The following is a 24,384-nucleotide window of genomic DNA, read 5'->3' as shown; positions in this document are numbered from 1 at the left end:
TTTTGATAAAAAACTTTTGAAATTTTGAACTTTCTTCTTTTCCTTCATTGCCTCTTTAACTTCCTGTGTCCACCATCGAGTTCTGATTTTTCTATCCTTGCACACAACCTCACCACATGCCTCTCTGGCTGAATCAATCAGTATTTTCTTCAGGGCTTGCCACTGAATCTCCAAGGTTTGGTTCCTGCTCTCAAACTCTTTCATTTTTTCTTGAATAATATTTGTGTATTTTAGTCTACAGTTCACATCTGAGAGCTGCTCAACTTTTATTCGCTTTAAAACTTTCTTACATGTTCTTCTTTTCAATATAAAATTCAATTTTATCCTGCTCAAGACTAAATGGTGATGATTTCCAATTTCAAATCCTCTGTACACTCTGGTGTGAGAAAACATCACTATCAACAATAACATAGTCAATGAGACTTTTCTTATTCCTTGCCACTTCTCTCCATGTGAATTTGTGCACATTTTTATGTTGGAACATGTGTTTTCGGATTTAGCCGACCAAATTGTATTCTTATTGGTTAAACCAAAATAAAAAATGATGGTACAACATGACAAAATTTCATGCCGGCTGGGGCGTCGCCCGGTTAAACAAGGCCCCCATTGTTTTCGCCAGGGAACCAGGGCGAACAGCGAAAAGTCAGCTACTGGAACAAATCTGAAAGTGCACCCCAACTCAACATCACCAGAGTTAAAGATCGGTACTATCAACGTAAGAAGCCTGAATGGCAAAGAAATGGAGCTAGCTGAGGAATTAGATAAGTACCAGATTGACATAATAGGGGTGACTGAAACAAAAAAGACCAAAACTGGTGAGATCTTTCTGAGCAATAAATACAAAATGTTATATTCAGGCAATGACAATCAAGGAAAAGAAGGAGTGGCCATAGTATTCAACACAAAATACGAGGCTAATCTTCTTGAATGGCAGTCAGTCTCAAGTAGAGTAATGTGGGCAAATATGAGAATGGGGAACTGGACAATGAGACTTATTTGTGCCTATGGTCCCACAGAAGGTTCTACTAAGGTAGCAGTGGAGGAATTTTTTGCAGCTTTAGAAAAAGCAACTGACACAATGAAAAAGGAAAAGTTGGTCCTTGTTGGGGATCTAAATAGTAGAGTAGGAAATGATTGTGAGACACACAAAAATATTTTGGGAAAATTTGGAGAAAAGAGCAAAGCTAATAATAATGGCAAATATCTGTTGGATTTCTGCTCAGAACATGGACTGGTTATTACTAACACCATGTTCCAACATAAAAATGTGCACAAATTCACATGGAGAGAAGAAGCTAGGAATAAGAAAAGTCTCATTGACTATGTTATTGTTGATAGTGATGTTTTCTCCGTGGTGCAGGACACTAGAGTGTACAGAGGATTTGAAATTGGAAGTGATCACTATTTAGTCTTGAGCAGGATAAAATTGAATTTCATATTGAAAAGAATGACATATAAGAAAGTTTTAAAACGAATAAAAGTTGAGCAGCTCTCAGATGTGAACTGTAGACTAAAATACAGAAATATTATTGAAAAGAAAATGAAGGAGTTTGAGAACAGGAATCAAACCTTGGAGATTCAGTGGCAAACTCTGAAGGAAACATTGATTGACTCTGCCAGAGAGGCATGTGGTGAGGTTGTGTGCAAGGATAAATAAATCAGAACTCCCTGGTGGACACAGGAAGTTAAAGAGGCAGTGAAGGAAAAGAAGAAAGCATATCAAAAGTTCCTGGCAAATAAGTCAGCTTTTACTCTTACAGAATACAGAGACAAATGTAAGAAAGCTAAACAGTGTGTAAAACTAGCTAAACAAAAGTCATGGGAGGACTTTGGTAAGAATATAGAAAATAAATATCAAGAAGGTGGCAAAATATTCTGGAGGTTGTTGAAGAAGCTTAGGAATGGAGGAAAGAGTGCTGTAAAAGGAATTAGAGTTGATAAAGGTGACATGAAAACAGGAGAAAAAGATATCCTTGAAGTATGGAGTAATTACTTTGAAAAACTGCTAAATGAAACAAGCAGTGATGACAGCACAGTGATAAAAAACACTGACCAGGCATGCAGTCAGGAATTCATATCCATACTTGAAGTAGAAAAAGCCATCAAAGGCTTGAAATGTGGAAAGGCAGCAGGAGTAGATGATATTCGACCAGAAATGCTGAAGTATGGTGGTATAAGAGTCTTACAGTGGCTGCACTGCATAGTTCAGAAAGCCTGGACAGAGGGACGAATTCCCGATGATTGGAGTAGAGCTCTCATAGTACCCATATATGAAAAGGGAAATAAAACTGAATGTGAGAATTACAGAGGTATTTCCCTACTGAGCGTTCCTGGCAAGATCTATGCATGTATACTTGAGAAACGGTTGAGAAGAATTGTGGAAGAATAGCTTGGTGAAGAACAAGCTGGATTCAGGCCAAATAGAGACTATCAGGATCAGATCTTCACTTTACGACAAATAGTCGAGAAAGCATGGGAATATAACAAAGATCTGTATTTAAGTTTTGTCGATTTGGAAAAGGCATATGACAAGGTGCCAAGAGAGAAGGTATTCAATACGCTGCAGTTATATGGTGTCAATGGGGCATTATATCAAGCAATACTTAGTCTTTATTTGAGTTGTGAGTCAGCAGTTAGAATTGAAGGAAGTACAGGAAGATGGTTTAATGTTAAATCTGGTGTGAGACAAGGATGTACATTATCCCCTCTGTTATTCATTATCTATATGGATCACATTATGAAGGAATGTGGTATTAAATCTGATATCAAAATTGGAGATGTTAATGTCAGCTCTTTGCTTTATGCGGATGATGTTATACTTCTAAATAAATCCGCTACAAGTCTGCAAGATTCTCTGACTAAATTGAATAGCTGTTGTAATAGATATGGTATGAAGGTCAGCAATAACAAGAGAGACAATGAAAACAGGCAGAAGCATTGAAAATATCAACTGCATTGTGAATGGAGAACCTATAGAACATATAGATAGTAAAAGATTTTAGCTAATTAGGCACGATTTTTAGTGAAGATGGTAAACTAAATATAGAAATAGACAACAGAATCAGCAAAGCTGGTATCGTGGGAAGTCAATTGAATAAATTCATATGGAATAAGAAAGAAATTAGTCGGAACACTAAATTAGCGGTGTACAAAACTGTGTTCAAACCAATTTTAACTTATGGATCTGAGAGCTGGGTCAGAAGTAAAACACTGGACCAAAGACTAGAGACCGCAGATATGAGAGTCCTGAGAAAGATTAGAGGCGTGAACAGATGGCATCAATGGCAATATCATATTAAATATGAGGACATTAGGAAAGAACTTGACATTGTCAGCATCCAGGAATGCGTTAGCAGAGCTAATCTCAGATGGTATGGTCACTTAAAAAAAAGGGAGAGGAAAGATTAGCCAAACAAGTGTTCTCTGCCATGTTGGTAGGAAAACGACCCAGAGGATGACCAAGATATAGGTGGATTGATACGGTACAAAGTGCCTTAGACGATAGAAATATAAGATCTGATAATGTTGCAGTCTTGACAAGTAACAGACTGATTTGGAGGAAAATTGTAGATAGGAAGTTAGTAATGATGTAATTTTTTCATGTAGTACTGTCATATCCTGTACACCCCTTGAGGGTACATGGCAGGAATTTGATGATGATGATGGTGTTAGTAATAACCGGTCCATGTCCTGAGCAGAAATCCAACAGGCATTTGCCATTATTATTAGCTTTGCTCTTATCTCTAAATTGTCCCAAAATATTTTTGTATAATTCAGAAATTCATGTAATAATCTTAAATAACCTTATACTAATATAGGAAATTAAAAAAAAAAAAATTAAATTAAAAAAAAAAATTAATGTGTTATCCTGATTAAAGTTTCCCAAATTTTTGATACAGATATACAGTCATTACGATTTAAGTTAGGACGTTGAAGTAAGGCCTCCACAAAGCTAACCATATGATCTGTAGGTTGTAATGCGATATTTTTCAATTTATTTAAGAAATCCGAAGAGTTTTCAAAAAATAGTGTGAGTTGCCTATGTGTGATTTCAATGATTTAGCTAGATATTTGGCTATGCGATAAGTAGGAGAATTCAATACAATCCACTATAAGGTGAAGAGGAATATCTGTCTTATGTATTTTAGGTAGACCATAAAACCTAGGAGGCCTTGCAAAATGTGTTTTTTGCCTTTCAATCATATCTACATCCAAACTTATGACCTCATCTAGCAGGGAGTTTAATTTCTTCAGTTGTCTGTTGGTTGGATCATAATCGAGTTCCTGGTATGTTGAGCGATCTCGAAGTAGAAGGGAAAGTTTTCTTCTATAGTTTGAAGAGTCCATAATTACTTTCGCTTTCTCCTTGTCAGCTTTAGTAATGATGAGGTGACTGTTGCTTCTTAAGGAATGTAGCACTTTCTTTTCAGAAGGAGATATGTTCTGAGGAGGAAGCTTAGCTTTAAGTAGCAAAAATACAACTTCTAGGTGGAAAGCATTAGCTTTTTCACTTGAAAGATGAATTAGGTTCCGTTCGATGTTAACTAGGAAATCTAGATATGGAATCTTTTTATGGACTATAGAGAATTCATGTCTTTTTGAGAGGATGAGTGTTTCACTATTAGTTAAAGTGCGACTGGATACGTTGACGATCCAATTATCAGGAACTTGGAACAGCTTGATTTGTCTAGAAACAAGAACATCATATTTGCGGTTTAGATGTTGATTCTGTTTTTTATACGAACATTGTAAAGAGCGTTTAGCCACATTCAGAACAATGTTTGAAAGATGTGGTTCTAAGTTTGTGGAGATATAGGTACGGAGATCAGAAACTTGATGAATGTTAACAACAAGATCATGTTTAGTTGCTCTGAGTTGATTACGGATTAAAGATAAACTGGTGTTCCTGTAAATATTATGAGCTCCAAGAGATTTAATGGTTTCTTTAATCTTAGCGAAATTAGGAATAATCTTGTTGTCATGGCATTTTTTCAGAAAGATGATCCTCGCGCGCAACTTACCTTAAGTTACTGAAAGTTTACCTAATTTACTTTTTTTTTGTGAAGTTTTACCCTGTGAAGGAATAAAATTTGATTCTTTAAAGATACTTGTGACATTAGGATTATAAAATATATACACGTTTACACAAGAATATTATTTAATTTGCCAAATATTTCAGTCTGAATATTACAGACCATCTTCAGTGGCTACATAGGAATAGTTTTAAAAAACAAGGTGGAATAAGAACAATTGATCATTCACAAATAGAAAGAGCAGCGTGATGTCATATCACTAAGTATTAAAAGAGTAAACATTTTTTTCACAGGGTCATGATTAAATTAAAGATATTAATTCAGAAATTCATGTAATAATCTTAAATAACATCAGACTAATATAGGAAATTTAAAAAATAATAATAATAAAAAAAAAATTAATGTGTTATCCGTTCACCTTCAGGTATTCTTACAACAACAGTTTACAGAAAACCAACTTTCATAGGTCGTTATATTCTCAAAGAATCTGCCCATCATCCTTGTCAAAAAACAGGAATCATAAAATGTTTAATCTTACGAGCCAAAATTAATTGTTCAACTTCTCATTTATTACAGAAAGAACTTTCGACTATCACACATCACATGAAACGAAATGGCTTCTCCGAAAAGAGTACACAACACCTTTTCGATTCTTACAACACAAAACAGCAAAAATTCAATACATCGAGTTCCAATTCCTTACATTTCTGGGATTTCAGAACCAATTTCAAGAAATCTGAAGAAATATGATTTAACAGCCACTTATACACCTATTAACAAATTATCCACCCATTTTCCTTCTTCTAAAGATAAACGCACAACTATGTCTCTACCTGGTGTGTATCAAGTTCCTTGTAACTCTTAATCTTTCTTACTTTGGACAAACTGGACGCTCTATAGAAAAAAGAATTCAAGAGCATCAATCATCCATTCAACACAACAAACCCGAGAAACCTGGATTAGCTCAGCACAGAATAGAAACATGTCACAACATCCTTTGGTCCAAGACTCGCCTCCTACACAGATGTTGCTATAAATTTGAACATTTATTTAAAGAAAGTGTGGAGCCCTTACTTCAACATCCTAACTTGAATCGTAATGACTGTATATCTGTATCAAAAATTTGGGAAAGTTTAATCAGGATAACACATTAATTTTTTATTTATTTTTAGGAAAGAACTCGCAATTGTCTGCATCCAGGAATGCGTTAGCGGAGCTAATCTCAGGTGGTATGGTCACTTAAACAGAATGGACGAGGAAAGATTAGCAAAACAAGTGTTCTCTGCCAGGTTGTCAGGAAAACGACTCAGAGGAAGACCAAGATATAGGTGGATTGATACGGTACAATGTGCCTTAGACGATAGAAATATAAGATCTGATAATGATAATATTGGAGTCTTGACAAGTAACAGACTGATTTGGAGGAAAATTGTAGATAGGAAGTTAGTAATGATGTAAATTTTTCATGTAGTAGTACTATCATATCCTGTACACCCCTTGAGGGTACATGCCAGGAATTTGATGATGATGATGATGATTAATGTTTCTATTCTGACTATTCAATGTATGTATTTAAATTCATGTAACTGAGCTTCATTCTCAACACTTTTCTCATATTATGTTTCAACTTCAGCTCTAAATATCCTGTCATCTTTCTACCTTCAAGAAACTGCACTACCAAATATGTCTTTTTTAACAACCCTTATATAATGTAAATTTGCCTTTGGTTGGTAAGCAGCAGTCACTCCATCACACTATAATCTTTGTAATTTCTATTATTATAGGAGCAACATGAAATTAATGTCAGGAAAGTTCCATATTTCACAAGAGACTCTAACAGAAGGTGTTAACTGTTCTCAAGTTCAAGAATTTCACTTACTTCAGCAAATATAAAAAAAAAAACTTTTTCTTTTTTTTTTTTTAATCTCAAAAAACTTATTTTACACTAAAATAAAGAGCCAAAAGGCTTCACTTCAGCGATACAAAATTATATAAATTAAGTGGATATTAAATCCAACAACAAAGTCGAATACGGAAACTATAAAAGTTTCGTGTGATAATTGAGCAGAGAGCTTGCGGGAATACACTCACCGCCATACTACAAGTTTCCCCTAGCCGAACCTTATAGGAGACATGCAAGGTCAATGTGCCCATATATTCACCTCCTTCTGGTTCATTTTGAATTAATTTACATTAATTTACATTTGCATTTTGTAAAAACAAAATTAAAAAGCCTTTAATACATAAAATGTAAGAATTACATTCCAGTAATCATCCATAACAAATGTTTCCAACACTGATATCTTTGCCATTCTAAAGTGGGGTGAAGTCAATTTGAATAAAACTAAAACATAGTCCTATCTTTAATAAATTTAGTTTAATCCTTTATCCAAGTGTAAGCAAACAAAGTTTTTGCCTGAAAATATCTTCAGGACTGAGGTAAGGTAGTGGCAACTCCAAGCTAAGGTGGACTAAGCTCTCATCACTCCTTGTCTCAGTATCTCCCATAATGCAAAGCACATCTCCTTGCGGAGATGTATACTGCTATGCATTAAAGGAAGGGCCACTACCCAGACTGGTTTCAATCTTTACTGAGGTCTCTTCAGTGGGAGCCAGGCCCATGTGGAGATACCAGGCAGAAACATTAGCAGGTCATCTCTACCTATAGGAGTTGCCAAATGGTGTGCCACCCTTTTTTAATAACTTACTCTGGATTAGAGAAAGATGTTCAAAGTTTATTTTTCACTTGGTTAGAATATAATAAAATTACTTTAATCCTTTATCCAAGCATGAGTAAACAAAGTTTGCACCCGAAAGTATCTTCAGGACTGGGGTAAGGTGGTACAACACCATAGGTAGAGATGACCTGCTAATGTTTCTGCCTGCTATCTCCACATGGGCCTGGCTCCCACTGAAGAGACCTCAATAAAGGTCGAAACTAGTCTGGGTAGTGGCTCTTCCCTTAATGCACAACATTAGACATATCCGCAAGGAGATGTGTTTTGCATTATAGGAGATACTGAGATAGGAGTGTTGGTAGCTTGCTCCACCTTTGCAACGAGCTGCCCTGGTGTTGTACCACCTTACCCCAGTCCTGAAGATACTTTCAGGCGCAAACTTTGTTTGCTCACACGTGGATAAAGGATTAAACTAATTTTATTATACTCTAACCAAGTGAAAAATAAACTTTGAACATCCTAAGACCCCACGGAGTCAAAGACTTATCTAGGAGGTCCTTTCTCATACATGCAGCACATTAAACACATTCAAATTCTTTGCAGGCACCACGATCTCAGGAAATGCATTCCAATCATTCACAACTCTCCATGCAACCCTTGCTCACATCCTCCTTATACAGCTTCCAGGGATGATCTCATGTTCTTCCCCCATCTCCCACTATTTTATGAAATCCCTCTTCAAAGTGAATCATATAACAATCCCTTACCAACTTGTACATCTCTATCATATTGCCTCTCTTCCTCCTATCCACTAAACTCCACTCATCTCAATCTTTCTTCATATTCAATATTCCAGAGATCAGAAACTACCTAAGTCAATCTTCTTTGAGTCCTTTCCAACATTTCTTCATCCTTTTGAAAGCTAGGTGACCAAATCTGCACACAGTAGTAAATATGTGACATAATCAATGGAACCAGAATCTACTTACTTCTACAAGTCAGTGTCTTCTGCATCAATGCTAGAATACATTGTGTTGTCCTCACAATTTTGGCAATGTGTCCTCTAATTTTAGATCCTTATTTGCTGTCAGAAATTATAACTCTTGGAACATTAATTGGTTTCTGTTCATATCCATTATGGGCTTGACAGACCCATTAGAACATCTGAAGTTATCAAAGCCTATAAAGAATGCCAGACAAGAAAATCCCCAGGAACTGATAGTCTAGGGATAGAACTTTACTGTGAAACCTGGGATTTTATTCTTCCCATTCTAGTTATACTATTTAATGCTTTTCTCTCGTCAGTCAGCAAGTACCAAGTGAATTTGTAGCATACTGTCCTCATTCCAAAACCTAATAGAGATCACACTTTAATCAGCAGCTGGAGACATATTTCTCTATCTAATACTGACTACAAGATATTTTTCTGCATTATCAATAACAAGCTCAACGTGGAAATGAGATACATAATTAAAAGCACACAGGTGTATGGAGTTACAGGCCGAGCAGTAGAATTGAATCTGTTTCTGCTATGTGATCTAATCTGCTTAGTTAATACGAAAAAGCAGTCGATGGCAGTGCTATCTACTGATAGCACTGCCATCGACTTTACTCAAGCATTTGATAATGCCCGGCATCCCTTTCTGTTCCACATCCTCCAGCAAATTGGTGTAGATAATAAAGCTGCTATTCATTACCAATATGTAATGAATGTATGCTACAAATGTGAATTTGTAGCATACATTCATTCCATCCTCATTCCAAAACATAATAGAGATCACACTTTATTCAGCAGCTGGAGAACTATTTCTCTACCTAATACTGACTACAAGATATTTTTCTGCATTATCAATAACAGGCTCAAAGTGGAAATGAGATACATAATTAAAAGCACACAGGTAAAATAGCAGTAGAATTGAATCTGTTTCTGCTATGTGATCTAATCCGCTTAGTTAATATGAAAAAGCAGTCGATGGCAGTGCTATCAGTAGACCTTACTCAAGCATTTGATAATGCCCGGCATCCCTTTCTGTTCTGCATCCTCCAGCAAATTGGTGTAGATAAAAAAGCTATTCATTACCAAATGAGCATATGCCAATTCAACTACCTGCCTCCTAGTTAATGGGTTCCTGTCAGACCCGGTCAAAATTCAAAAAGGAGTCAAGCAAGGTTGCCCTCTCAATCTACTGCTTTTTGCAGTGGTTCTTGAACCTTTCTTGCAAGAAGACAAATACACATGCTGTGCGAGGAATAACAGTTCCTTCAAGGAAAATAAGGTATCAGCATATGCCGACGATGTAGTGGGTACTTTGAAGGATAATGATTCCATATATATCTATTTTTTTGGTATTTTGGAAAAATTCAGCAAGATCAGTGGATAACTACTAATGCAGACAAGATAAAATTAAAAGTTTTTGGAAAGTGGGATCTTGGAACCATTCCTTTTGGACTAACCCCTAAGAGAGAGAGAGAACCCCGCATTATACTTGGAATTCCCTTCTCCACTTACTCAATATTGCCAGTACAAGAACTTTGAAACCTTACATAACTGGAAAATAGGGCAACTTTCCTTTTCTTCTAAAGCCATAGCACTGAAAACCATAATGTTTCCTTTTCAATTGTACATAATGTTAAACTGTGAATGAAATTATTTTGTATGTTTTATTCTTCATTCACATTTAACATAATCTACCATATCCTAAGCAAGACTTGTTTAAATATTATTTGTTAGTCTCTTGCTTAAGATTTATTATTCATGTATTTTCCTTGAATTTTATCAGTTATTATTTAATTATATAATTTTAATATATGTCATGCTAATGAAAGGACTCTATAGTAAATACCATTTATTTTATTGCTGTATTCCTTCAATAATATTATAAGATATTCTATGTATGTAACTTTTATGTGCCTTATGTGAACTGTAATATATGTTTTATTTATTATATTTGTAAATGAAAGTGAAGGAAAAATTAAGTAACTGTAATAATTTTTATTATTATTTTTCATTACTGAGTGTAAAGGTATAATCTTATGTAATGCTTATGTTTACATTTTGTTGCCATGGAGACAGAAATAAAATAGAACGCACGAGCTTAGGGCGTGAGCTGCGGTAATTGGAAGTAAGGAATTAATATGAGTGGGACGAATGAACAAGTTTAGGCGGGAAGAAGGAATGTATATAAACGGAAGGTGAAAGTAAAGAAGGACACTCAAGGGCAAGACATTCAGGGGCAGGAGCATTCAGAACACTATGGAGACGAGGAGAAAACTTATAGGCAGCTGAGAGTAAAGTCAGCGATGGCAGTTTATTTTGGCACTAAATCCTATTTAGTGCTGAAATAGGATTAACTAAAGACTGGAAGATTAATAGGAAATTCAGAATAATTTCACTAAGTTCTAGAATTACTACGTATTCCTATATCGCTTTGAAGAAGGATTATGCAAAGCTCAATTTGCTATGCAGTAGTAAACATGGAATAATTATTCTGCCTTATAGCAAGTCCGTCAAGATTTGTGCAGTGCGATAAATAATAATTCAGTTATCTCCGTGAAGAATTCTTTTGAATAGTATTGCCTCGGAGTAATAAGTGAATATAGTTTTGAAATGTGCTCACATTGAATCTGATGTGCTAAGGATTAATCCCGGTAAGAACAGTCCTATTTTATTTTATTTAAGTGCGAAGATTTAAGTGATAGCTCCGTCTCAAATATCCTAACATTTACTGTGGCGTTTTGCTGAGTTTAGCCAAGTCAGAAGCTTAAAAGTAATTCCCCTTGAAGTAATAACTGCCTCCATTAATAATTCAATAAGTGCTTGCTGACTAAGTGTTAAATTATAGAATGCAACTGAGTGATACTAGAAAATTTATTTACTACGGAATTCTGAAGTTTTGAACTGTACGAACAATTTTTATTATTAGGAGAACTATGAATTTAGTATCTAAAGATATGATGTTTGATTCTATGTGAATGCTTTGACCTGAAGAACTAAGTTAATTGTATTATCTTATTTTCGGAGTTATAATTTTATATATTTTTCATATAATTAAGTGTTTTGTTTTATTGATTTCAATATTGTGTGTGCCTGATTCTTTTTCATTGCACCGTTCATAAAAAGTTCGGAACTTGCGGGAGCCTTATGTGTAAAATATTAAATTCGGCCTATATGATTAATGAGACTGCTACATTAATTGAAGATTGATTCTAATATTTTACATAGGCTAATCTAAATATAGGGTGGTGCAGTATAAATATAAATTTCCCATATTTTGAATAGTAATCAACCAGCAATTAATTGATTTTATTAAGAACAACTTTACAACAAGATGGCGGATTCAAAAGTAGAAAGTACGTTCTAACAATAATAAATATTACAGACATCACAGAAGCTGAAGAAAAGCAATTATATCATAAGCCTGTGCAATTTTTTTGGTCCAGCCAATACTAAGAAGTTAAAAAGGAATTTCTTTAACTATCAAAGAAGCATGGAGGATTTGGACTTCCAGTCTTAAAATTCTAATATTTAAGCAATACAGCTTAAAAAATCCATAAAATATTGCAGACCAATCACACATGTGCAGACCTTCTGAGTTATTTGGATTTTCATCTTCCCCTGTTTGGAGTAAATGATTATAAAGGTCAAAAAGCTGAGATTGTTTCTGAATACTACAACACTCTTTGCTTAACTCTAAGACTACTACAACACTCTGGCATTGACATTCTTTTTATTAAAAAAAAAGTACAATTTGGTATAAAGAAATCTTTGATATCTTTTGCTGCAAACTTCCACAGTTGGGTACTGACAACACTTTGTTTCATAACTTATTGATGTTCCAGGATACCCTAATAAGAGGGATCTTGCTTGGAGAATTGCATAAGGCTGCCTTCCAGTCGATACCATCGAATGGAGGTACTTTAACATTGGAAATCCAATCTGTGATATCTGATTCCGACTGGAAACAGTAGAACATGAATTCTACAGCTGCATTTTGCCCTGCATATTTGGAACAGATTATGTAATGTGTTTGGTATTCCATTACTTACAACAGAACAGGCTATTTTTTTGAAGTACCAGCCACCTGTCAGCAATGGGAAGAAAATTTAGATTTTTATAATTAATGAATTAAAATACCATTTATGGAAGATTAGAAAGAAACATGGATTTGAAACCCAGCAATATGACATCAAAATGCTTGATAATATCGTATTGTGGAAATTTTACTGTTCAGTCAAATGGTTTTTGTTTAAAATGAAGCATTCTAGGAGATATCAATGTGCTCTTATAGTCAATTGAAGGGATGACTGGAGAGCATTCCGAGGCAGAGAAAGCCAACTCAGATAAGGCTAACCACCTGGGTATCAGTCATCTTTGTGCTTTAATTTCAGTTGGTCTTTTGATTGTTCATCTACATGAGAATGGTGGAAAAAAAAAAAAAAAACTGATAGCCTTTGGCTACATGATTATATAAAAGAGCTTTAGCACTTTTCTCTATCTCTCATACTATCTATCTGTCTTTTCTTTCTCCAAATACTATCAGGCACTCTTGCATCTCTATACTAACTACTCTAGGCCTATGATGAGCACCCTTTACTTTTTCACTTCAACAAAGGTTGAAACTGGTCTGGGTAGTGACCCTTCACATAATGCATAGCATTATACATGTCCATAAGGATGTGTGCTTTGCATTATGGGATACTAAGGCAGGTGATGTGAAATCATTAGCCTCTATATAAGAGTTATCTTTGTTTGCTTACACTTGGATGAAGGATTAAACCAAGAATATATTCTTGGTGCCTTTAATTTATAATATAACCAAGTGGAAAAACTTTGTACTGCATATAATGATATTTCAGTAGTGGAATTTTTATTGATATTATTGGTGTGCTTTTGTTTGTGTTTTTTTCTCAGTAATGGAATGTAATCTTGGTAATGTTCAATTAAATATGAACTGAGAGAATGGATAATGGATCCAATATAGCAGGTATCACAACCTAATTGACAGTTACACTTGTGAACTACATTATACCATAGTAATACACTGGTCTGGACTATTTTCATTTTATGTTTTAGTAAGTTTTGTAGTTTGTTTCTAGTGGAAAAGACAATTTTGTAATTGAAATATTTAAAGATGCATTTGACGGCTTTGTAGATGTTTTGGATATATAGGAATTTTAAGACAGGATTTCGGGCCAAGTGAATGGCATAATCTATTAGTTGTTCAAGGGGATATTGGCAAGAATGGAAGATATCTTTTAGATATGTAATACCATAAATGGCTTGCTATTTTGTTGTCATCTATCTAAAACAAGAGGTACATAAAAAAATTCAGAAAATGAAACAGTATTTTTTTTTTTTCAAATCACCTCATGTGTATAACAAAGAGGAAGTGGTCTCAGACTGGTTAATGAAAAATCATCTGTAGTCCTGAAGATCTTTCAAGAACCAGGAATCCTGAGATAGTACTGACGCAGTGAGATGATATCCACTTGGACAACTAGGCTAGCAAACTAGTCTTCTTTCTATTTTGTAACATAAATCAACTTCATTTTTGTTGACTGATGTGGCTCAAGGAATTGAAAGGCCAGAGATCATGTCCAAACCACAAACATATTGTCAATGTATCTAAGCCAGACTTGGAGTTTAGAAAGAAGCATTTATCACTCCTTGAGCAAAGTATTTTCATGCAGAAACAGTAACTACTGATAAAACTATAAATCTCAATGTTATTATTTATTATTTTTACTGAATATGCTAAGTTTTATAAGAGGGAAATGCTAGCTCTCTTTTTATAAACAGCCCATTTGCTAGCAATTAAACCATTTAAATTTATAAATTTAAACTCGTAAAAATTTGCAAGTGGGGAGGACATTTAAGAGTAGTAAATCTATTGCAAGCTTTCATTTTGCAGACAACCAAACATTAAGAAGATAACATGAATATAACAATAAAAGTCTACTTAGTGATCGTAATTGTGCAAATTATGATCACTAAGTAGTGTCATAATCATTCCTTATTTCAAAGGAACAGCATATCAGACAAGCAAAATGTTTCAAAAATACTTGTCTAATCATCTATATCAAAAAAGATCATCATTCAACTTGTGTTATTTTATATATGTTAACATACAAAAAATGTAAAAATATATATAAATAAGCTATTATACATATAACTAAAATGAAAGGGGAAAAGTCAATACAATACCATTAAAGATTAATAACAGTAATATGGGTGCACAAAGCTACTTTTGTTGGATATGATTAAGATCATTCCAGGCATGTTTGAACATGTTCATATATATTGCCATAATAATGTGTAACTTTCAAAATGTGAATGAAGTTCCATATATAATATGATTACTACTATCGATATTGCTATTGTTATGAAAATTATGGTAGCTATTATGGGTCTGGACAAAATTTAAGACTGAAAAACAGGAAATTACTTCCTCATAGATTAAAGCATAAATTTACCTGAAATTCTTGTGGTTGTAGTTTTCCTTCTCTGGCCTTCATAGCCAGAATTTTTGTTTCTTTACTTATAGTCACTAGACCCTGCAAAAAATTAGAAATTTAATGGCAATAATCATGTAAATTAGATAGTTGACCTTTAAAGAATGTGGGTTTGAACTGCATGGGTCCACTTATACACATTTTTTTTTTTTTTTTTTTTTGTTTTAAGATAGAGCATTTTTTGGAGATTTGCAACAATTTAAAAAAACTCGCAGACGAACCACGTAGTCTAGAAATATTTAAAAAATTAAGAAAAAGTTAGGTATGTAACGAATGGAAATATTTTATCATTTACTACCATAAAGTATACAAAAATTTATTATACAAAGTTAAAATTTATCAAAACTTACACATGCAAACACTTACAGACTGTACATGGCCATTTGCAGTTGAAAGAAATGTAAACAAACGTAAAGATTCAGTATTAAATCATAACTGCTTAAAATTAACTGTTATTAATTAGTATAAAATAAACATTTTATAACAATTCATTCATTAGTGTATAGGCTAGACTACCACAAAGCAATCGTATTGATTGCACTAGGCTACCATAAAGCAATCATATTGCTCTTTCTTTGTTATCAATGCATGAATTAGTAATATGTATAACATCTACAGTGTTCATATTGTCTTATATGCATCATATAAGACAATATTTGATGTAGGTACTGACACATATGATTCATCTTGTAAACGGATGATGGAAACTTATGGTATCGATAAATACAGTACAGTACTGTAAAAGCATTTTCACTTCCTAATGATTTTCTTTAATAAAATTTTCTTTTTTCTAGCTTACTTTACTGTAAGAATACAGTATATAATACATGAATACCACAAAACGTGTTAATTGACTGTTTCTGTTATCGGTAAGGGTTCCGGTCAACAGTAGGCTATCTATTAGTAGTTAAGATTTTGGATAGTCAAGAGTCATACATGGATTTTTGAACAATGCAAGGGGGGGGGGGGGTCGGCACCCCTAATTCCCCGTGTTGCTCAAGGGTCAACTGTGTGTGTGTGTGTGTGTGTGTGTGTGTGTGTGTGTGTGTGTGTGTGTGTGTGTGTCATATTTCAGAAAATGTCTGAAATATAATGTAGATTATGCTGTAAAATCTTTAGCTACTTTTGTGCAGAGCATAAATAACTGGAGAGAAAAAGAAATGGAGGAAAGAGTATTTAAAAAGAAATCAAAGATTATAAAAATGACATGAAAACTAAAGTAAAGATATTCTAGACATCTGGAGTAATTACTTTGAAAAACTGCTAATTAAAACAAGAAGTGATAGAACAATGGTAGAAAATCTTTCAGAGAAATGCAATCAGGAGTATATAGAGGTCATTATAGTTTATTCACAATATAATACTATGTGAAAAGGGAAAAGAGATTTACATCAAAAATTAAAGATTGCAAATTATGGTCTTCCAAGTCTCTCTATCTTGAGCTAACTGGTAGATGTCAGATGGAGTTTTGCAGTTCAGTCTATTGATAGTTTCACAGATGTATTGCCACAATTGTTTCTAGGGTCTTCCTGTATGGCAATTGCCATCTTCTGTTTTGTACAGGATGAGGGATTCCAAAAAGGGTGAGACTTTAGAATGTCTGAGCTGATGTCTAAGCCATCTGAGTGGCTTAGACATCAGTAAATTTTTGGCTGTATTGACAAGTGGTTCTTGCTTAGCTAGATTTAGCACAGTAGAGTTAGTGACACTACCTCAAGGGCTCGCTTTAGTGAGTATAGGATCAGCAAACCAGAGGCATCTGATGCCGGACCATGCTTTACTTCATGTAATATACATCTGTATATTATCTGTAGATCGGTCCCTACTCTTCTTTCTTTCTTGTTGTTCCTCTTGATCCTTCCCCCGAATGCTATTAGAGTAGTCGAGGGCTATGGGTGAATCTTTCCTATTATACTATGTTTTTTCCATCTCAAGCAGTGGGGATCTTTCCCTCTCAAAAGGCAGGTTTGGAGGCCTTAAGGTGGCAGCCGAACCACCGAACTCACCCTGTGAAAGATTGATAGCCTATCCAGGGGAAATTTACAATTAATCGCAAACCTATGAAGAAGAAAAATAGGATGGATTTTATTGGAATTGAACTGGCTAATGGACAGGGGCTTCTCTTTGAGAAATTAAAAATTAGCTACTTCGAATGTCCATGGAATTACAAACAAAATTAACGAGCTAAACCGAGAACTAAATAATAGAAACATTGCTATAACAGCAATAACTGAGACAAAAAAGAAAAAGAAGGGATCTCAAATTCTGGAAGATTATGCCATGATCTTCTCCAGAGTTCCAGAAGATAAATGGGCTTTATCAGGGATTGCAATTTGGATTAATAAAAAATGGAAAAACAAAATTTCAGATTACACTTGGGTATCAGACAGAATAATCAAAGTTAGAATGAAAATTATGAATCAAAATTTCAATATTTTTGGAATTTATGCAGGTAGATGGAAAAGAGGAAGAGACAGAAGAATTCTGTCTCTTTCTCTTTTCCATCCTGGTTGGCCAAGTGGATAGCATATCCACTCTCCAGCCAAAAGGCTGCGGGTTCGAATCCTGCGGTGGGCATGAATGTTTGTGATTGTCAGTGGAAATATCAGTGGTTGTCGGCAGTAGATGGCATTGGTGTAGTTACAGTCAGTTGGTGATTGAATGGTGGAGACAGAGCTATAGAGCAGGTGCCCTCCCTCGATGAGTCCTTGGACTCACTGGAGGTGTCAAATAATAATAATAATAATTTTACAGAAAACTTCAGGAATATATTGATGAAACAAATAAAAATGAAGCAACAATCCTGATGGGAGATTTCAATACTAGAGTGGGAAATAATCCAATAACAGGATGCATTGGTTCAGAGGGAGAATCAGTAATCAATAACAATGGAATTTTATTAAGAGACTTCTGCATATTTAACAGTCTAAAAATCAGCAATACTTTCGTCAGGCATAAAAATATACATAAGTACACATGGGAAGCAAGAGGAATTAAATAAATAATAGATTACATTATTATTAAGAACAAACTAAATAATAATATCAAGGATACAAGGGTTTTTAGAGGAAGCGAAATTGATAGTGATTCACATGTTAGTTGAAAGCAGATTTGAATTTATAAAAAGAACCCCATACTTCAAAAGAAAAAAATATAAATGTACCAACATCTAATAAACAGTTTAAAATTCACTTCCTAGAACAGGAGAGTATCAGGAACTTATATAAAAGCAGAACAAGAGATAAAATAAAAAACCAACCACAAACAATATTAAAACTGACTGGAAAAATATAAAGGAAACCATACTAAAAGCAGAAGAAGAAAGTTTAGGATATAAATCAAGGAAAAACAAAAAATGGCTAATAAACAGTTTAAAATTCACTTCCTAGAACAGGAGAGTATCAGGAACTTATATAAAAGCAGAACAAGAGATAAAATAAAAAACCAACCACAAACAATATTAAAACTGACTGGAAAAATATAAAGGAAACCATACTTAAAGCAGAAGAAGAAGGTTTAGGATATAAATCAAGGAAAAACAAAAAATGGCTCAGAACGTGGAATGATGACTTAAAGGAATTAATCGAAAGGAAAAAACAGGCTTTTAAAATCTATCTGCAGAGTAAAAACACTGTTGACTACATAGAATATAAAAAACTATGGGCTGATCAGAAAGCCGTTTAGAAGTATACACAGAGAAAATTGGAGTAAATATCTTAAATTATTAGAGCAGGATATCACTGGACCACAAAGAATAGTTTTTAAAATTTTCAGGCAACTACAAACAGTAGAAAATGACAATTATGAAATAATCTAATTTTCAAAGAGGATTGGATAGAACACTATAAAACATTGTGGAATGAAAAACAAGAAATGCAAAACAATAACAAAACTCAAAAAATTGAAGATATTAATACACAGGAAAGTACAGAAGAAATAGCAATGGAAGAATTTAAAAACTCAAAACTGAAAAATAATTAAAAAAACTCAAGAAATAGAAAAAGCCCAGGCCTGGATGGAATATGCGTTGAGCTCTTTAAATATTCAGACAATAGCTTAAAAGAAAACCTACTTAAACTCTTCAATATCTGGAAATATCATCATCATCATCATCAAATTCCTGCTTTATACTCTTGGGGGGGGGGTACAGGATATGATAGTACTACAGGAAAAATTCACAACATTACTAACTTCCTATCTACAATTTTCCTCCAAATAAGTCTGTTAAATGTCAAGACTCCAACATTATCAAGTCTTATATTTCTGTCTTCTAAGGCACTTTTTACTGAATCAATCCACCTATATCTTGGTCTTCCTCTGAGTCTTTTTCCTGCCAACCTGGCAGAGAAAACTTGTTTTGCTAATCTTTCCTCTCCCATTCTGCTTAAGTGACCATACCACCTAAGATTAGCTCTGCTAATGCATTCCCGGATGCTGATGCTGTCAAGTTCTTTCCTAATATTCTCGTTTTTAATATGATATTGCCATTGATGCCATCTGTTCACGCCCCTAATCTTTCTCAGGACTCTCATATCTGCTGTCCCTAGTCTTTGGTCAAGTGTTTTACTTCTGACCCAGCTCTCAGATTCATAAGTTAAAATTGGTTTGAACACTGTATTGTATACAGCTAATTTAGTGTTTTTAATTATTTCTCTCTTATTGCATATAAATTTATTCGGTTGACTTACTACCATACCAGCATGACCTGTTGATTCTGTTGTTTATTTCCATATTTAACTTACCATCTTCACTAAAAATCACCTAAGTAGATGGAATGTTTTACTTGTTCTATAAGTTCTCCATTCATAATGCAGTTGATATTTTTAATGTTTCTGTCTATTTTCATTGTCTTTGTTTTTTTAATGCTGACCCTCACACCATATCTATTACAACAGTTATTCAATTTAGTCAGGAAATCTTGAAGACTTGTAGCAGATTTATTTAGAAGTATAACATCAATCATATGCATAAAGCAAAGATTAATACCTCAATTTTGATATCAGGTTTAATACCACTTTCTTTCATAATGTGATCCATATAGATAATGAATAAGAGAGGGAATAACGTTCATCCTTGTCTGACACCAGATTTAACATTAAACCATCTTCCTGTACTTCCTTCAATTCTAACTGATGACTTACAACTCAAATAGAGACTAAGTATTGCTTGATATAATGCCCCATTAATGCCATATAACTGTAGTGTTTGGAATAGCTTCTCCCTTGGCAACTTCTCATATGCCTTTTCCAGATCTACAAAACTTAAATACAGATCTTTGTTATATTCCCATGATTTTTCAACTATCTGTTGTAAAGTCAAAATCTGATCCTGACAGCCTCTATCTTGCCTGAATCCAGCTTGTTCTTCACCAAGCTTCTCTTCCACAATCCTTCTCAACCGTTTCTCAAGTATACTTAAATAAATCTTACCAGGAACACTCATTTCTTACCAGAAACAAATGTTTTTTACCACTGTGGTGTCATCACAGTGGTAAAAAACATTTGAAAAATGCTTTGGTAAAAAACATTTGAAAAATGTTAAATGTTTCATTTAGCATTTTTCAAAGTAATTACTCCATACTTCAAGAATATCTTTTTCTCCTGTTTTAATGTCACCTTTATCATCTCTAATTCCTTTTACAGCACTTTTTCCTCCATTTCTGAGCTTCTTCAACAACCTTCAGAATATCTTGCCACCTTCTTTATATTATTTTCCATGTTCTTGCCAAAGTCCTCCCACGACTTTTGTTTAGCCAGTTTTACACAGTGTTTAGATATCTTACATTTGTCTCTGTATTCTCTAAGAGCACAAGCTGACTTATTTGCCAGGAACTTTTGATATGCTTTCTTCTTTTCCTTAATTACCTCTAACTTCCTGTGTCCACCATCAAGTTCTGAAGTAAAGAGAATAAAAATCATTATTTTACAGCCAGTATGCGAAACTCTAAGATCGAAAACTACGATCTGCGAGTTTTATGACGAAGAACTATCGGTGAATCCAAACGTAAGTGACCACTTGGTAGTACAACACCAAAGTAACTCGAAGCAAGGGTGGAGCAAGATCCTTCACCATCCTTGATGTTTTCTCATAATGCGAAAACACAGCTCCTAGGAGATGTATACTGCTTTACATTATGAGGAGAGGTCACTACCCAGACCAGTTTCAACCTTTTTTGAGGTCTCATCAGTGCGTAGGTTGACCTGGATGATATCAACGTTTAAGTGAAAAGAATTTACATACCTTCACTATATGAATGCCAGAGTGGTGTGCTCATATATATTATATATATATTATATAATAATTAATATGAAAAGCCAAATGGCTATATTTTCTGGTGAAGTTAGTTAAATTAAGGAGATAAAAATCCCTTATTATTTTACAGCCAGTATACCAAGTGGTCACTTACGCTTGGATTCGCCAATAGTTCTTCGGCATGAAACTCATAGATCGTAGTTTTCGATCTTAGAGTTTTGCATACTGGCTGTAAAATAATAAGGGATTTTTATCCCCTTAATTTAACTAACTTCGCCAGAAAATATAGCCGTTTGGCTTTTCATCTTAATTATTATATAATATATATATAATATATATGGGCACACCACTCTGGCATTCGTATATAGCGAAGGTATGCGAGTTCTTTTCACTTAAACTTTGATATCATCCAGGTCTACCTACTCACTGATGATATCATCCAGGTCTACCTACTCACTGATGAGACCTCAAAAAAGGTTGAAACCAGTCTGGGTAGTGACCTCTCCTCATAATGTAAAGCAGTATTACAACTCCTAGGAGCTGTGTTTTCACATTATGAGAAAATATCAAGGATAGTGAGGGAGCTTGCTCCACCTTTGCTTCGGGTTGTCTTGGTGTTGTACTACCAAGTGGTCACTTACGCTTGGATTCGCCGATAGTTCTTCGGCATGAAACTCGTAGATCGTAGTTTTCGATCTTAGAGTTTCGCATACTGGCTGTAAAATAATAAGGGATTTTTATCCCTTAATTTAACTAACTTCACCATAAAATATAGCTGTTTGACTTTTCATCTTAAGAGTAAATGCTGTTAGATCCAGAGGCATTAGGTAGCAGCTCTACTGTTGGACTTACCCAGCGACAGATTAGTAACCTGCCATGGGGAAGGGCAGGAAAAGCCAGATGGACTTTTCCTGCCCTTGCAAAGGAAAAGTCCATGAAAAGAAAAGCCAGACGGACTATCAGGGAAAAGACCACAATTCAGGAAACGGTAAACAAAATTGGAAAAAGGAACACATAATGAAGATTGCAACATGGAATGTGAGAAGCATTACACACAAAGAAGAAGAACTCGATAAACAACAAAACCAAGCTGACATAAAGATATGTATAGTAACAGAAACAAAGAAAAAACAAAAAGGTACAAAAGAAACAAACAACTATATACAAGTCTACAGTGGGGTAAAAAAAAAGAAGAAAGAGCAAAAGCAGGTATAATGTTATGGTACATAAATCCCTAAAGAACAATATTGTATATTACAACTATTTGAATAAAAGACTAATAGAAATTAGACTCAAGACATTAAGAAGCCACATAACAATAATTGGTGCATATGCACCAGAAGAGGGAAAAGAAGAAGACAGTAAGATATTTTATAAAGAATTACAGGTTGAGAAACAGTGTTTCTCAACCTGTGGTCCACGACGATGGGACAATGGTCCGCAGGCAGACTTAAATTAAATATATAAATATATATTTTTAATTATCCAAACAAAACAAATCAAAATTGAAAAAAAAAAAAAAAAAATCAGCTAACGCCTTTTTATTCCCGTATACGGGAAGTAGGCGAGGCCATTTAGCCCTATCTAACTTTTGGAGACTGAGTGGGCAGTTCAATCTCCACTGGTACCAAACAGAGATAGATGGCTTAAGGCTATCACTAATTAAGTGGTACACAGTGAAGAGAGACGGCTCAAATGTGCCGCCATCTTGTGGTCCCTAACCCTAACACAATATATTTAATGTCTGAAATAATGTGGGTTCTACGGTCGATTTTCTTGAGTTTACAGGACGAAAAACCCGAGTTTCCGGGAGGAAAACCCGCTTGCCCATGCCAGAGATCGACTAACTCGGGAACCAGTCGAAAAAAGGCTTAGAAAAATTTCCTCTAGTCGCCGACTAGACTCGAAACCATCAAAATTGAATAATAAGTAAAAATTATTGAAATAAAAGGAATACTTAAAAAACCAACAAATACTGGCAGAATGACAAGTGATAAAAGAAGGGTAAAGTGAACAGCAATATGGTTTTATTGCTTCTGCCTTCCCTTGCTGTTTTGTCAGATTTGAAGTGAACATGTGTTATCCACATTTGCTTGTTTCAATAACCAACAACCAACCGCTTGTTGGTTATTGATTTTTATTATTGAAGGTTTTCCTCCAAGGTTCAGTATATCTTTAGAAGTGCTAAGTGGTACTTGGACAAAGTGTGTCGTGAGTTAACCCAGTATTTATATATTTTTCGGAAGCTTTTTTTAATAATGGAAAAGTGGCTTAGAACTAGGACTTTGAAAAGCAAAGCAAATGAAACAGGTGATGCTAAGTCTAATTGTGATACACGTGTTGTAACGGCAAATAAATCTGATATTATTAAAGTAGAAGAAACAAGAAGTTCAAAGAAAAAATACAGTAGGAAATATAACAGTTCATATTTGGAATTTGGGCTTATTTGGTCTGGAGATGAAAGTGAACAGAAACCTCAATGTGTTTTGTGTTATGAAGAGTTGTCGAACGAATGCATGAAACCTGCGAAACACCGACAACATTTAGAAACTAAACAATGTGATGTGAAAAATAAGCCAGCTGAATTTTTTCAACGATACTTACGGACATTAAATCATAAGAAAGATAGTTTTGGCCATGGGTTCAATTAATAGCAAGGCACTGGAAGCATCCTATCTCTTAAGTTTGCGTATGGCACAAACAGGGAAACTTCATTCTATCGGGGAAAATTTACTACTTTCCGGATATAAAAGATTAATCTTTTAATATACGCATGATAACAGCATTCGTGATGATATTCTGTTTTGTAGAACTTAGTCATCCCGAACAAGCGGAGAAGAAATATTTCACCTCTCAATAATTACATAATACTCATAGGGATCCAGTGAGAAAAATGTATGGGCTTCTGT

General features: G+C 34.5%; 1 protein-coding gene across 3 annotated transcripts in view; it reads right to left on the bottom strand.

The window, feature by feature from the left end:
• The window catches only part of muc (dihydrolipoamide S-acetyltransferase muc), a 277,556-nt gene that overhangs the window by 109,002 nt on the left and 144,170 nt on the right, over nt 1-24,384 (bottom strand). For all 3 annotated transcript variants that reach the window (XM_090392923.1, XM_090392924.1, XM_090392925.1), the window contains exon 9: nt 15,185-15,265. In XM_090392923.1, the coding sequence (XP_090249049.1) occupies nt 15,185-15,265 (81 nt within the window). The remainder of the gene's footprint in view (nt 1-15,184; nt 15,266-24,384) is intronic.

This window comes from Typopeltis vanoorti, chromosome 5 (assembly GCF_054136105.1).
Source record: "Typopeltis vanoorti isolate ZY-2024b chromosome 5, IOZ_Tvanoo_1.0, whole genome shotgun sequence".
NCBI lineage: Eukaryota > Metazoa > Arthropoda > Arachnida > Uropygi > Thelyphonidae > Typopeltis > Typopeltis vanoorti.
Note: the sequence above shows the minus strand (reverse complement) of the source record. Positions and strands in the feature narration are given on the sequence as shown.